At 42.8% G+C, this 15,327-nt stretch overlaps 1 protein-coding gene across 1 annotated transcript in view; it reads left to right on the plus strand.

The window, feature by feature from the left end:
* The window catches only part of cacna2d3a (calcium channel, voltage-dependent, alpha 2/delta subunit 3a), a 1,018,794-nt gene that overhangs the window by 810,196 nt on the left and 193,271 nt on the right, over positions 1-15,327 (plus strand). The window contains exon 27 of the mRNA XM_041191614.1: positions 1,829-1,909. Within this exon, the coding sequence (XP_041047548.1) occupies positions 1,829-1,909 (81 nt within the window). The remainder of the gene's footprint in view (positions 1-1,828; positions 1,910-15,327) is intronic.

Consider the following 15,327-nt stretch of genomic DNA (forward strand, 5'->3'; position numbering starts at 1 on the left):
AAACACAAGTTCTGTATGAACAATTAATAATTTGGTTTATTCATTTAATTATTTGCTCTGTGTGCTTAATCAACTTAGCTTAAAGTTTTAGTGTTGTCAAACAACTTGATCGAGTTTAAGCTATATGTAGATAAAATTAAACATGTATCTGTAACATGACCCTCTAGAAGTTTTGGAGGCAAAAAGCAGTACCTCTTACTCCCTCTGCACAAAATTCCTACTTTCACCAAGTCCCAACTCTTAGACTCAGTTTGTAATGTACTTTTCCTGTGACCGTTCGTTTATTTAAATGCAACCAGTTATTTACAAAATAATACTTGCTTGGATGAGTGCAGCTCCGACAACATTCAGGAAGCTCAAAACCATCCAGGACAAAGCAGCCTACTTAATCAGCATCCCATCCACATCCTTAAAAATTCGCTCCATCCAACACCGAGGCACAGTGGCAGCAGTGTATACCATCTAAAAGATGCACTGCAGCAACTCACTAAGATTCCTTCAACAGCATCTTCCAAATCCAAAGCCTTTACCACCAAGAAAAACAAGGACAGAAAATGCATGGAAACACCACCGCCTGAAAGTTCCCCTACAAGTCACATACCTTTATGACATGGAACTATATCATTGTTACAGCACTGTTACCGGGTCAAAATCCTGGAATTCTCTTTTGAACAGCACTGGACTTGTCTCTACAAGGACTTAGGTGGTTCAATAAGGTAGCTCACCACCACCTTCTCAAGGGCAGTTAGGGATGGGCAGATGCTCACATTCCTTGAATGAATAAAAAAAAATTTAGAAATAGTAAAGCACATTAAGATATGAAAACTACAATATCAGACTTACACAATATATAAATTGTCACAAAACAAGAAGTTAGTCTGAAATACTTGCCCATCTTTTCAGTAGTTTCTGACTATTCTTCGATGGACATAACATGATAAGTTACCTTAATAGAGCTTCTGTTAGCGCTCACTGTTTAAGGCAGTATGAATGAAGTTGCTCACGACTTCAAGGCTATTCCTCAACTTTACATTTCTTGTTATTTGATGTTAAAGCAGGTCCATTTGTTGATCAATGATACATTTCTCCTCAATGGTCATGCAGTTAAAATGTTAACCATTTTAACACTTTGTAGATATGTTATAAACTGTAGTCCACTGGCCGTTTTGTAGTCCATTTGCTCTTGATGATGGAAAGCATTAAAAACACTAACTGGATGTATCCTTGTGAAATGGAATCAACTTATAAAATATCCATTACTATTCAACAGATCAATGATATGTTTAGCTTGAGTTCAAAGGTATTGGCACTTTTGTCAAGACAGCCTAATTTCGAGGCTCATGCTACAAATTACCTAGAACACAGGCTGAAGCCAATTGAAAATTAAATTAATACTATTGTATTGTAAAACCCAGGAAGAAAACAGTATTTGTTAGATTGATATCTGCTGGAAAACAGGATTGAGGATTGGAGAGTAATTGCACAATGATTCTTGCACTTTATCTTTATTGTTTTTTTTCAAGGAGGTGAATTATTACTATCTTTTTCCAAGGAGGTAAAAGAAGGAATGGAAGTTTTCTAATGTAGGAGAGATACAGGTGGCGTAAGAAAGAAGTTCATGATCAAATAATCAGACATGGACTCTAAATGCGGCAGGCTTGATAAATTAAATGGGCTCTTCATACTCTAAACTTTCACATACTACTGTTGTAGAAGCATGAATAATGGGGTAATGTCCACAAAAATAGACTTGAATTTGAGAAAGAATAATTATTTCTGATACATTCATTTTACTTTGACACTAATAAAGTATAATTCATTTTGATAGAGACAGAAAATAAAAGTAATGTTGTGACAGCTAGCACAACTGTGCAGCTTTTGGACAACAGAAAATCACCAGTGGTTGCAGGTAAGCAACTTTTAAACCCTTACTTAACCAGCATGTTGTAATATTTGTTTACTTATGATCTGAAATAATTATGATTCTCCAGATATAAGGGTAGATTAACCAACCCTGTCCTCGCAGCAAAGAGCTGCACTGAAATAAGGTGTGGATCAGAAACTTTTGACTGCACTATGTAACACTTGTACCCTAATGACATCCAGCTCTACTTTTTCACCACCTTTCTTGACTCTTCCAATATCTCTTAGGACCCATCTCTTTGACCAAGCTTCTGGTCAGCCTCCTAATATAACCTATTGAGGTGATCGTCTAATTTTAGCTGATAAGATCTGCGAAGACCTTTGAAGCATTTTGCTCCATTAAAGTTGCTATTTAAGTGTATGTTACTGTTGTTTTATCCAACTAGCCTATGCACTTTTCCCCCCATTACATTGATTTCAAATTCTTGTCCATATCGACTAATTCCTTCATGATTTCTCACAATCCACCTCCATGATCACCCCCACCCTTGTTCTCACATTGAGCCTTTTGTTGCTCTCACTCTGCGCTATTTGTGTATTCTCTGTTCATCACTATCAGAACTTACAGCTGTCTAGCTCTACAATTCCTCTGAACACTTTACTTTCTCTCAGTTTTCCCCCTCCCCCCCTCTCCTGTTAACTACTTTCCCAAAAGCTATATATTCAACCATGCCACTGGTCACCTCTCCTAATTTCCATATTAATGTTTGATATCTAATTTAGAGTCATTCTTGGATGTTTTCTTTGTTAAAAGCATTATATAAATTCAACTTGTCTGTATCTTTCATCACTGTCCATATGCCTCTCCAACATTAATTAAGAAAATGTTTGCATTCTTATAATATTTCTCAAGATATCCCGAACTGTTTCACATGAAATAAATTACTTTTTGAAGTATGGGGGAAAATGTTGTCTCGTTCAACGCTGGAAAAATTAAAGCCATCTTTTTCAATCCATACCATCATCCATGTACCTTTATGTTGGACAGCATTAACTTTCCCAGCTGTTGCCTCAGATTATGCCAGAGATACTTTGAACTGAGCTTAACTTCCTTTACAATATTCAATCCTCTATCAAGCCACTTGCTTTTATTTCCTGGGTAGTAAGTACCCTTCTTTTCCAACTCCCCCACGCTGCTAAAACACATATATAGTTATCATTACCAGCTCCAATCTTTCTGAATTATTGATCATTTAAGATGCCATGAGCTATGTCCTCAACCAAAAAAAAGCTCCCATACTTCCAATATCTTGCACTTGCTAAGCTTAATTAGCTGTCTATGGTCCAGCCATTTATTCCTGGCTTCAGGTCCCTCCATGGCTTTGTCTCACTTTCCTTAGCAATCTCCTGCAACTGTGCATCCATCCATTACGCCACTGATACTAAATTACTCCTTGCTCCTTTGTCCTGGACTTCATCACTATGTCCCCGCCCTTTGGAACTTACTCACATCCTTCCACTTTACTATTCATCTCCTTCCTTTCAAAAGTTTCGTAAAAATCATCTTTGCTACTTTCATCTTGGCCCTCTAACCTTTCTGTTTCCCTATTGATCGCTGTCCCCTTTTTTTTCCGCCCTAATTCTATAAAAGCACTCTGAAATGTCTTTCTGTAGGTGGAGAATGATATTGAAATTTAACTTGCTGTTGTACACCTTCAAGAATTCTAAAGCAGTTCTCTGATAGAACTCAGCAAAGTCGCTAATGAATACATACATATCTCATCTGTCAACCTAAATTCTCTGCTGATGATCAGTGTATTCCCTGAAATGTGGAAGATTGAGGGGAGATTTGAATGAGGTTTTTAGAATTTTGAAAAGAATTGATAGGTAGATATGGGTTTTCTGGGGAAATGGGGTGATATGGAAGTGGGGAGAATCTGGGGCAAAGGAGGCCTAAAATATTCTTACGAAACCAGGAAGAGCAAGAATGGTCCTCTTTTCCTCACAAAGAAAAGTTAAACACTTCCTTGAATGACCTCTTCTAGTTCCCATACTCTTCACTTGGCTTACCTAGTGGGAAGGCTGCAGTGGTTTCCCTTGCCAAGGTTGGAGTTACAAATGCAATTAGGGTCTGCATACTTGAAGAAGAACCCCACTAGCTTTGGACAAGTGACTTTATTATCCGCTCAGAATAGTAGGTTAAAATTGAAGACAGTGGGATATAGACAGTACATTGACAGGTGATATTAACTGCTGAATCATCCAGTTTCCGCTGGGTGAGCAGGGACTGGGCAGGTAGGGTTAAAATCAACCCTTATGTTTAGGGCTAGGGCATGAATGCACAACTGTTTTAGAAGTAAGAATGCTATCAACTGCGCAAAACTGGAACACAATACCAATTTAGTCATGTGTCCACTTTTAGCAAAACTAGTTAGTATATTTGAAAAATGATCATTGAGAGTTACCATCAGGTAATTGAAATTTCAGCATGTCCTGTTTTAAACAATGTAGTATGTATTTAAATTACTTTGTTTTAAACTGGCTCTATTGGCACCTTTACTTCAACCTAAAAGTGGTTTTTAACTGAGTGCTAGCTAAGCTTAATTGAGTGCTAGCTTATTTATGTACATATTGCAATTAAATGAATATCGAAATGTTTAATGGTATATTCAACTGTTTGTTCCAAATATACATTAAACATTGTTGTCCAGTCACATTTAAAGTTCAAACCGCTACACTTATTAATCCAGTGAAGCATCATATTGTAGTTCAGGACTGTTATATTTCACTCAGTGTGAGTGTTTTGATTTTTTTGAATGGCAAGGAATACTAACAAGATTTTTTGATGGCCTGGAATTGGTTCCCTGCCATAATGTTAGCATCCAGAATTCAGTGCCATTTTCTGGCATATCAGTTTGCAAGCAAATTTGGACAACATTCCCTACTTACCACATTATTTGAGGAACCCCAAATGAATGTGTAAGAATGTGGCTAAGACAATCTATTTTTTTGCACAATATAAATTAAATTTAAACAAATCAACATTTTCCAAGTATTTTGCCCTGTAGTCACCACTGTCATCAGTTCCTACATTATCAACAGTATCATGCACATAAACAAAGAGTCATTGGCATTTTAACACTGTGGGCAGGATTTTCCCAGAATTGTACTAAGTGTGGTAGTGGGTGGGTAAAATGGAGTCCTACCCGCCGATGAAAATGGCGGATTTTCACACTGTATCTTCAGCGAAACACACCATTTCCATGGCGGGCGGGGTCTCATTCGTCCACTCACCAACACCCCGTTGTTGCACCATGCCGGCCACCATCTTTAAAAGGCAGACACCAGCAAAGCGCTCATCGCCACCAGCTCATGACCGCTACCCAGGGGGCATGGCCAGCAAAGGCAAAAAGACTGTGGGACCCCTGCTTCAATGACCGGTCCCCCAAGCAACTGCTGGATGCCGTGGAGGCCCACCGGGAAGTACTCTGGCTGCAGGATGGGTAACAATGTCACCAACTCAGCTTGGGAGGTGGTGCCAGCGGTTGTCAGCGCCAACACCCTGCAGAGGAGGACAGCCACCCAATGCCACAAAAGGCTGAAGGATATCCTCCGTTCCACCAGGGTAAGTCACTCTTTTCATTGCTCCCAACTCACAAACCCATCACACATCCACAGATCCCTCACTCACTGCCAGTGCAAGGTACATCACTATTCACTCTTTCACACACACCACCATTGTCCTCAGCCTGTCCATGGGACCACTTATCACTTATCACCTGGCCCGGCAGGTGTCCTGATACACACTCCCCATCTATATCCATGCAGGACAAACTGGCTCACAACAGGAGAGAAAGGTCGCAGACAGATTGAAGGATGCCGGAGATCAAAGTTCTGACAGAATTCGAAAACAGAGCCATCCAGCTGGCCAGCGATGACCGGGACCACTCCTGTGCTGACAGTGAGGTCGGCACTCCTCTACCAAGTGAGCAGTGCAACATTCATCAGATAACCATGCTGTGAGTGATTTGTCCTCTTTCACAGGCCACTGCCATGCACTAATTATCTCCCCTTGCTTTCGCAGGCACATCTGGGAAACAGCCGACAGAGTCCATCACCAGGGCCTCCAATCAAGCTCCGAAGAAACCTCTGAAGGGGAAACTGTAGGCACCCTCCCTGAAGTCCCGTCACAGCGCTCACCCACACCCTCCATCAGAGCAGAGACACACACCTTGGTTGAACCTAGCTTTAGAGTAGCCTCGGGATCACAATCTGGTGAGCACATCACACTTTCTGATCCATAGCAGGCATTGGCAGGGTCTTCCCAGGTCCGCGGCACTCAGAGGACTGCTGGAGGCCAGAATGTTGCTGAGTCCAAGTCAGATGACACGCCTCTGGACTCGGTCATGTCACAGTTGTTGAGGCTGCAAAGGCAAGCTCAGGAACATCAGGAAGGGATGTCCGAGGCACTCCTCAGATTGCAAGGTATGATGGAGGAGTTCGTCCATCTTCAGGCTGAAGTGATATAGTGCCAGCATTGCAATGCACCAAGGTCAACACTGGCAGGATGGCGACTGCTATGGAGCTCTTGGTCCAGGATGTCACTCCAGCACTGCTGCACGGGCTTAACTCCATCGCTGATGCCATAGTTGGCACCCAACAGTGTGTATGCGAGAGGGGTATTGGTCAGCATGATCTCACTCCAGCTACCTCTTCCGCTCACGGAGTCAGCCAGGGGCTCTTGGGCCCCCCTAGGGAGGAGGGTCAGCAGGTGCATGCGCTGGGGTCTTCCACCCAGGTGACTCTGGGAGTGACCAGCCCATCCGAATCCCCTCTTCCTATGTTCTCTGCAGATCCAGCTTTGCAGGCCAAAGAGGGAGCCACTGCCACACAGCAGGACCCCAAAAGCATGCCAGGGCCCTCTAAGTCTTGGCCCTCTAAAGGATGCCTGCCAAAGTCATCACAGACAGGGCTTCACAGTCAGCAGGCTACCTCCACCTCTGCTTTAGATGTCTGGGGAGCACCAAGACGTAGCGGCAGGATTAGGAAATTTAGGTAAAAGTAGGTGCACAACCTGGTCATGGGTGTTGATCACTTGTGCATACTGTTCACTATTGTCAATAAACTCCTAAGAATGTCACCCTGCCTGTAGCTCCTTGTTCTGAAAAGCAGTGTTCTTGTCACTCAGATGTGAAGTCTTTCTGCGCAAGATAAAAGGCAGGTGTCTCAGTCCAGGGCCTCTTCCCTGTGCTCTGTGCAGCTTTCAGACCACAGTGATGGTCCAGCCTCTCACTCCCTGGAAACATTACTGATGCCTGCACCTTGGCGGTGCTGGTCTTTGCTGCCAGAATGTAATGGGCAGGCACCACAGAGTTCTCTCATACTCTCTGTGTGTTCTCAGCACCTTCAAGGTGGGGCTGGCCCCCATCACACTAGCATTTGCCATCAGTGATGATGTGCACCAGCTCCTGAAAGGCTGAGGTACCAAAGGCAGACACAGCATCAGATGCATCTTAAGTTTCATGGCTGCATCTCTGAGATGGCCCTGATCAAGCAAAGCAAGTGAGCTGACCTCAGCCAGACAGGAGTCAGACATTCTCAGAGGCATGTGAAGATCTATGGAGTGTCCTCACTGCATGCTGTAATCGTCCTCCTGCGATCGAGCGACTATTAGGGCCTCCACTGCATCTCCATGACAGGAACATTCTCACAGAGGGTATTGGCGCTGCAGTAAGCCAAACTGTAGTCAAACGTTCACAACTGCGATGTGAGGATCTATGGGGTCACCTCACTGCATGTCATCATCATCCTCCACAAATTTGGCAGCTATGAGGGCCTCCCGAGTGCATCTGCCTCGTCTAGCCAGTGTGAGAGCCTCATCCCCGTCGTTGTCACCACCGAAGACCCTCTCACCCTCATCCCCATCGGCATCCTTCTCATCGGAGGAGACGTGCAGCTCCTCCATCTCCTCCTCAGCCAGCTCCTCTCCCCATTGCAGCGCCAGGCTGTAAAGGGTGCAGCAGACGATGATGATGCGTGACACCCTCTGTAGACTGTATTTCAGGGTTCCACCAGACTGGTCCAGACACCGGAGCCGCATCTTCAGCACCCTGATGGTCTACTCCACCAAGTTACAAGCTGCTGCATGAGCCTTATTATAGGGTCGCTCTGCTGCAGTCTGAGACCGCTGCATGAGTGTCATCAGCCATGGCCTCTGTAGATAGCCCTTGTCCCCAAGGAGCCAACCCTGCAGCCTCTGGATGCTGGAAGACTGCAGGGATATGCGAGCAACTCAGGATGTAGGCATTGTGCACATTCCCTGGAAACCGTGTGCATACCTGCAGGATGTGTTTCTGGTGGTCGCATACCAGCTGCACGTTCAGTGAGTGGAAGCCCTTGCAGTTGATGAAGTCCACTGGGTGTAGCAATAGAGACCTGAGCACCACATGAGTGCAGTCAATCAGACCCTGCACCTGCGGGAATCCCGAGATCAGGGCGAATCCAATGGTCTTTGCATCCTGGCTGTCCTGGTCCCGGGTGAAATGCACAAAGTTATGTGCTGTGGAGAAGATGGCATCCGTGACCTCATGGATGTATTTGTGGGTGGCAGCTTGTGAAATCCCACAGAGGTCACCTGTGGAGCCCTGAAGGGAGCCACTGGCACAGAAATTGAGCACTGCGGTCACTTTCACAGCCACTGGCAGTGGATGCCTCCATGTCCCCTTGGCACCAAGTCCTGCAGTAAGTGGCAGTTGTGAGCCACCAGGTCCCTAGACATGCGCAGTCATTGGCGACGCTAGTTCTCAGTCATTGCAGGAATATAGACCCTGGGTGTTGCTAGGCACCAACCAGCCATGGCCCACTGTCACTCCTGGGCAGCGTGTGCGGGAGCCCCTGCTGCCCCTTCTTCATGAGGTTGCTGCTCCTGCCTTTGCGCAGCCATGAGTCTCAGTTGCTCTCTCCTCAGTCTTCCACAGTCTCTGTAGGCCATCAGGCATACAGTTAGGTCACCAGGATCCATGATCCTAATGTGGTCCTCCTGCAGCATGAAAGAGAGAGAGACTTGGTTATCATGGCTGTGCTTAGGATCTTCCCTGACCCTGTGTGACCGCCCCTTAAAGCTTCCTGGAGAGTGCTGGTCACCCTTCGGATGCTCAGATGGCCAGAGATGAGAGCGCTGCATGGCTGCCCTGTCAATCTATGACATGATGGACATTGCTCACAACCGAAATGCTGAGATCGCAAGGGGCTGTGAGCACCTCCAGCAGTGACTGCTACATGGGCCAACCTTGGTGAGGAGATTGTACATGTGCAGTCCAACTGCACTGCGGTCCAATAAAGTGGTGATGGACTTGAAGTCTGTGCCGTGGGGGTTGTTGGAGAGCATGGTGGAGGTAAGATATGGAGCACTTGGTGCTCTTTGATGCCTCTGCGTTGCTTGCATGGGTGGGCAGGAGCCCGGCCCCAATCATATCACTGTGGCTGCCCCTGATCTGTCTCAGCTGCAGAGGTATGGTCAGTTTATACAGGTGTCCCTAATGCATGGCCACTTCCCTCGCTTACCCTGCCTCCACCTCGATTGCCTGTGCACGGGACCCAGCGCCAGGGCAGCGCTTGACCTCCCCCCTCCCCCTCCCCCCTCAGCAGTTGCCTTCGAGACTGGCCAGCAGTTGCCCCTAGGCACCCCCACCCCTCAGCAGTCGCCTCTGGGGCCAGGCATCAGTTTCCCTTCGACCCCCGCCCCAGCACCCCTGAGGCCTGTAAACCATGGGCGAGCCGTGGAGAACGCTATTGCTCACTCACCTCAGTTCCCCCAGAGCAAAGGCCGCCAAGTGCACCTCCCCTGCGTGCTGTTGTGGAACACATCGGCGTGCTTTCCCGCTGACATGGACAGATGATATGGTGGGGTTCCAAGAGCCTGGCGGGATGGTCTTTTAATTATATGCTAATGTATTACAATTAGCTCCCTGCTAACCGATGGCAGGAGACACGGCCCACCACCGACCGGCTGAGCAGAAGATCACGCCTGCCTTCACGCTGTTGTGAAAAGGGTCCCGCTATATTTTCTGCGCATGCCACTTATCACGCCCGCCGCCAGCAGGCTTGGAAAATTCCACCCTGTGCTTTACAATGAGCTCAGTCATAATGAAGCTCTCCACATATGTGCTAATGTGCATGGAGGCCCATTTTCTGACCAGTTAATTTTTAATGTTGGAAGAACCCAGGTAACGACTTCTACTTTGTCTTAAGACTAAAATAATTTGAAAGCAATTTTACAAAGCATTTCACGTGATGGTCTAACATCCTTGTATTTGGGAGACAGGTTGCTGGCTGAATGCCTGAATTATTTTTGCATCGATGAGCATCTGAAACCCTCTCACATTAACACAAAATCTGTAATTTACTGACACAGAATAGTCTAACTCTCCTCCAAGCTAGTTGCTTATGACACTGATAACACTCATACTGCTGTATGCTCCTCAATGTTTAGTAGCATAAAATTGAGCACTGATTATGCAACAAAAATATTTGCAACAAGAGCCTACATAAAGGAACAATGAGATGTTAAAAGCCTGGTGCCAGTTGCAGATAGCAACATAAATTTATCGCAAAAGTCACAGTAATGAGCATTTGAATCTCCAGTTTGGTTTCACTAACTCCACTGAGACCCACCCACTGTGATTGTCCATTGTAACACTGCATTGCAAGCACTGGTAATGCGTTCCAGAATTTGGTGTGTATAATCTGCATTTGAACCACTTGGTATCTATTTACATTGGTATGAGTCCAATCACTTATGTAGCTAAGTAGATGTAATGGGTGTGCAAATTATAGTCAGCACTTAGTGCATTGAGGCCTCTACATTTTATATACTAAACAAGTAGTGATAGGCAGATGAACACGTTCCTCAAAAAACAGATTGTGTGCTTATTTCTGAAAAAAAAAATGATTGCAATTGATTATGATCACACTAGAGATGGTACAGGGAGATTCATAAGGATAATTCATAGGACAGGATAATTTTAACTATGAGGAAAGATATTGAAAAGCTTCTTTCCTTTGGAACAGAAGAGACTAAGGGGAGCTTCAATTGGAAGGTGAAAAATTATGGCAGGCCTAGATAAAGTGGATAGGAAGATTTTTTCCCTGAGCAGAGGGGTCAATAAACAAGGGGCATAGATGTGAAGTAATTGGTAGAAGGATTAGCGGGGAGGTAAGAAATTGAAGTTTCACCCAGAGGCTTATGGGGGTCTGGAACTCAATGCCTGAAATGGTGGTAGAGGTGTAAACATTCACCATTTTTAAATAATACTTGGATGTGTACTTGAAGTGCTGTAACCTACAAGGCTATGGACAAAGCTGGAAAATAGGCTTAAACTGGATAGATCTTTTACAGCAGCCAGGCACAGTGGGCCTAATGACCCCCTTCTTGCCATAAATTTCTATGGTACTATGTACTTATTCATATATATGTGTATGCATAAAGCTGTTGCATTCTAAAGATTTTCCAGTTAAAGTAACATTTTAAAAGTATTTGGTTGGCAGATTCTTCTTTTGGAAGGTTTTCATTCAGACTTTTTCTTTTAAAAAAATGAATGTATAGCAAATATAGTCCAAATGTAATTTATTTAAGCATAATAATATAGTTTGCCAAACATAATGACATCTTTGGCTCATGATAATAACTGACTTGGTGCTTTATGAACATGCTTCACATCTTTATTCTGATTGAATTACTTTGGTTTAGAAACCATTACTGGCACATAGCAAAATCTGCTGAGAATTATTTTTTACTGTAAACATTAAAAAAAAACCTAAGAAATAAAGAAAATATGCAACACTAACTAAGACTTTGAAAAGCTTTTAAATTCTATTTTGTCTTGGGGTTTTGTTAATGTAAAGATGTAATTGAAGAAATAAAACATGTACAGCTCTTTAATTTGAAATTTCAAATGTATTTGTGATTGATTACAGATGACATTTTTCACAAAGCATATATTTTAAGTAACTACTTTTACATTTGTAGCTACCTTTTGTAATAATTAAAAATTGATACTGCATTCTATCAGGAATCTTGATTTTCATTAGACTTTTATCCATTTAAAAACAATGGAGATATACAGTTATTGGTCATATTTATCTGAAAGTATTTTCAGAAGTTTTTTCTGAAGCAGTCTTAGGTTTACAGTGACTTAGGCTTTGAATTATACTGTGCTATCATAGCTTATGAGCACTTAATACATTTATATGATTTATTTCTTTATTTCATTTTAAACGAGTGAATGCCTCTGTGGCTGCATTAACCAATGGCACACTACTGTTCCACTGCATTACTACAAGTCTTTGTGGATTATCTGAGCAGAATAATTTTATTCCAAAAAAGTAGTACAAAATAAATTGTTAAAATGTATCTTTAGTAAAGGATACCAATGTGTTCCCAGTCAATCTGTATATTAGACTAGTATAGAATCTAGAATAAACCATAGCTTACAATTAATGTTTAAATGGAAAAGACAATAGATGTTCCTTGCACTATACCCTGGGATGCATAGCATTCCTTATGATGTGTTTAATATATGTATGTTTCTTCACCTTATTTATAATTGTGTTGACACTGTTTAAAGTTAATCTAAACTAATATACACAATAAATGATTTACATGCAAAATTCTGAAGGTCCGAAGTGCTCTAATAAATTAAAACAGTCTGGGATGTTATATATCTGCTTACTTACAAAAGAGCTTTTGATCATAGATTGTCACCATTTCTGACATGTTTGCTTCTAGCATGTTATGATATTTGAAAAGCAATCAGGAAATTTAAATTCATGTCAGTGAACCGTCTAGTGGCTCCTTCTCTTCAGCGCTTCCCTGTTCAACCTCTGGACCCAGATGTTCCAGCTTCTTTAGTTCCCTTTGATATTTTGCCATAAGAGCTGCATAAGAACAGCCATAAATAGCAGCTGCCAACATCATCAGGCAAACAATGCCACAGACAACACCAGTTATCACAATTGTGGCAACAGCATGACGTAAGCTACCAGATCGTTGCTTGGAATTTGTATTACAGTCTGAATTGTTGTCATTTTCATATTTGTTGTGAAGGCTTTGTGTTGTGGAACTTCTGTCTTCAGAGTCAGCATGAGATGGCTTGTGTTTAACAGAGGGACATGGCTGGAATAACTCATGAGGAATTTTCATAAGGTCTTTACTCCTTAAATCTTCAGGTTCTGTACAGAGAATCTCATCAATCTCACCTCCTATATAAAACAGAATGAGTCACAGCATGAAATTTGTTAATGATTTAATTAGAAAAAACATGGAGTGCAAATTTATTTTCCTATGCACTATACAATTATTACATCTGGAAAGCTGGCTGTAGATACTTAAAGGGAAATTACGCCAAATTAGGAAACTCCAAGTTCCTTTTTTTCCTGTAACTCACTTTTTTGGAGTTGCTTCTGAGTAGTTTTATAATAAGTGGACACAAGCCAATAACATTACAAATTAAAGAACATTTGTTGATTCTTCGGGATGCCTACACACTAAGATGCTTTGTTGTAACACATTTTTCCTCCCTTTCTTTTCCTCTCTCAGTTTTTCCCGTGTTGCATGGGGTCACCACAGTGCTGGTTGATCATCTTCATATCAACCATCATTTTTTTTTTAACTTGGTGGGTGGTTTTACAGCCAGATGCCCTTCCTGCCTCCAAACCTCCTCATTTATCCAGGCTAGGGGTGCTGGCTGGATTTTTTTGTAGCCTGGAGTAGGAGTTGAACTTGGGGTCTTCCTGCTTACAGGCAACAGAGCTACCCACTGAGCCACTCCGGCGCTCTATGTTGTAATACATTAGGTGGGATTTTCCAGCTCCACCCACTGCCAGGATTGTCTGGTCCTGCCAAAAGTCAATGGACTTCTGGCTGGGCTGCCGAATCTCCCACAGCAGGTCCCACCACGACTGGCCCAAAAAACCCCAGCCATTGTTATATTCTGTAAATATTTAAATCAACATTCATAAAATAATTCAGATAGGCTATTGAATATGTGGTGGTTTGTGAAGTTTCATGTATTACGTACTATTTTCCTTACCTTGATAAGAGAACAACCACACACACTAGGATTCATGAGAAGAAGGGTTTATGGTGAATAAAAACAGAAAATACCGGAAATACTCAGAACTCTGATGAAAGGTCATTGACCTGAAATGTTAACACTGTTTCGCTCCACAGAAGCAGCCAGACCTGCTGAGTATTTTCAGCATTACCTGTTTCTATTTCAGATTTCCAGCACCTGGAGTATTTTGCTCTGTTTTTGTGTTTGGGTTTACGGTGAGCCTTGCTGTCTTCTTCATGCACAACTGCTCCAATTAATCAAAATTTCTGGCATATACAAATACTCCAACTTCATCCTGGTCATGGATGGGGTGAGTTTAAAAACACTAATTCTGGATCTTTAACAGATTCATTAGTTATACAATACTAGGGATTTAGGAACAAGAAGAAATTCTGAAGTACTCTCACAAATATCCACTCATGATATTTACTGTTTGAGAAGTATGGTATAAAGTTATGACAGTGTAGTGGCATAGTACTGGATTACCAACCCAGAGGTTGTGATATTAACTCCTCACCATAGCAGGTTGTGGAATCGAGTTCAATAATTCTGGTACTCAAAAAGATGACTGGATTGTAAAATCTCAACGTTTTCACTCCCTTACTCAGTCTCACCAACTCATGTCTGTGATTAACTCTTGATACCAAGTAAGGCCTAGCCAGTCATACAGTTGTATTCTAAGCTACTGGGTATGGACTTGCCAGTGTCACTTGCATCCTGATAACCAGCAGCAAAGATGTTTAGTGAATAGTGTCATGAAGATGTGCTCATGTCATATAGTGAATTTTAATCCACTGCTGGAAACGTGACTTGAACTTTTAAAAGCAGACTTTTTAAAACACAGACTAAAGGTGACATGAGATCACAGCCAAAGTTAACTACCCCAATCTGCATTACTGTACATCCCACATTCCAGTCAATTGGAACAGAGACAGCAAGTCTGCAAAACCAGCCAAAGACAATGGCCTTCTGGAGAATGTGGAAGATCTATATCTCCTGTCCTATCAGCAAGGCATTAATTCAATCATCTGAGGTATTCAACTGTTGGAGATGGACCATTAAGACTAACCATTTGGATAATGGGACTCTAGCTAAGATAGTTTTCCAGACATGAGCTAATCAAGTCACCCTTGGAATACACACACAATTATCTTATTTGGATCCCCCTAGCAGTTGGAGAAGGAAGGCCACATGATAAGCCAGCTCTTCGTATGTTTTAAGCACATCATGTTTTCTTAGTGGAACTGCGGACAAGCAGCTGGGAAGCTGAGAAAGAAGACCCCAGTGGGAACCATCCTGCCTCCCTCTGTCTCCAAACCACCTGGCAGGCTTTGAGTGCTGTTTGCTGACT

This window comes from Carcharodon carcharias, chromosome 7 (genome assembly GCF_017639515.1).
Source record: "Carcharodon carcharias isolate sCarCar2 chromosome 7, sCarCar2.pri, whole genome shotgun sequence".
Classification (NCBI taxonomy): Eukaryota; Metazoa; Chordata; class Chondrichthyes; order Lamniformes; family Lamnidae; genus Carcharodon; species Carcharodon carcharias.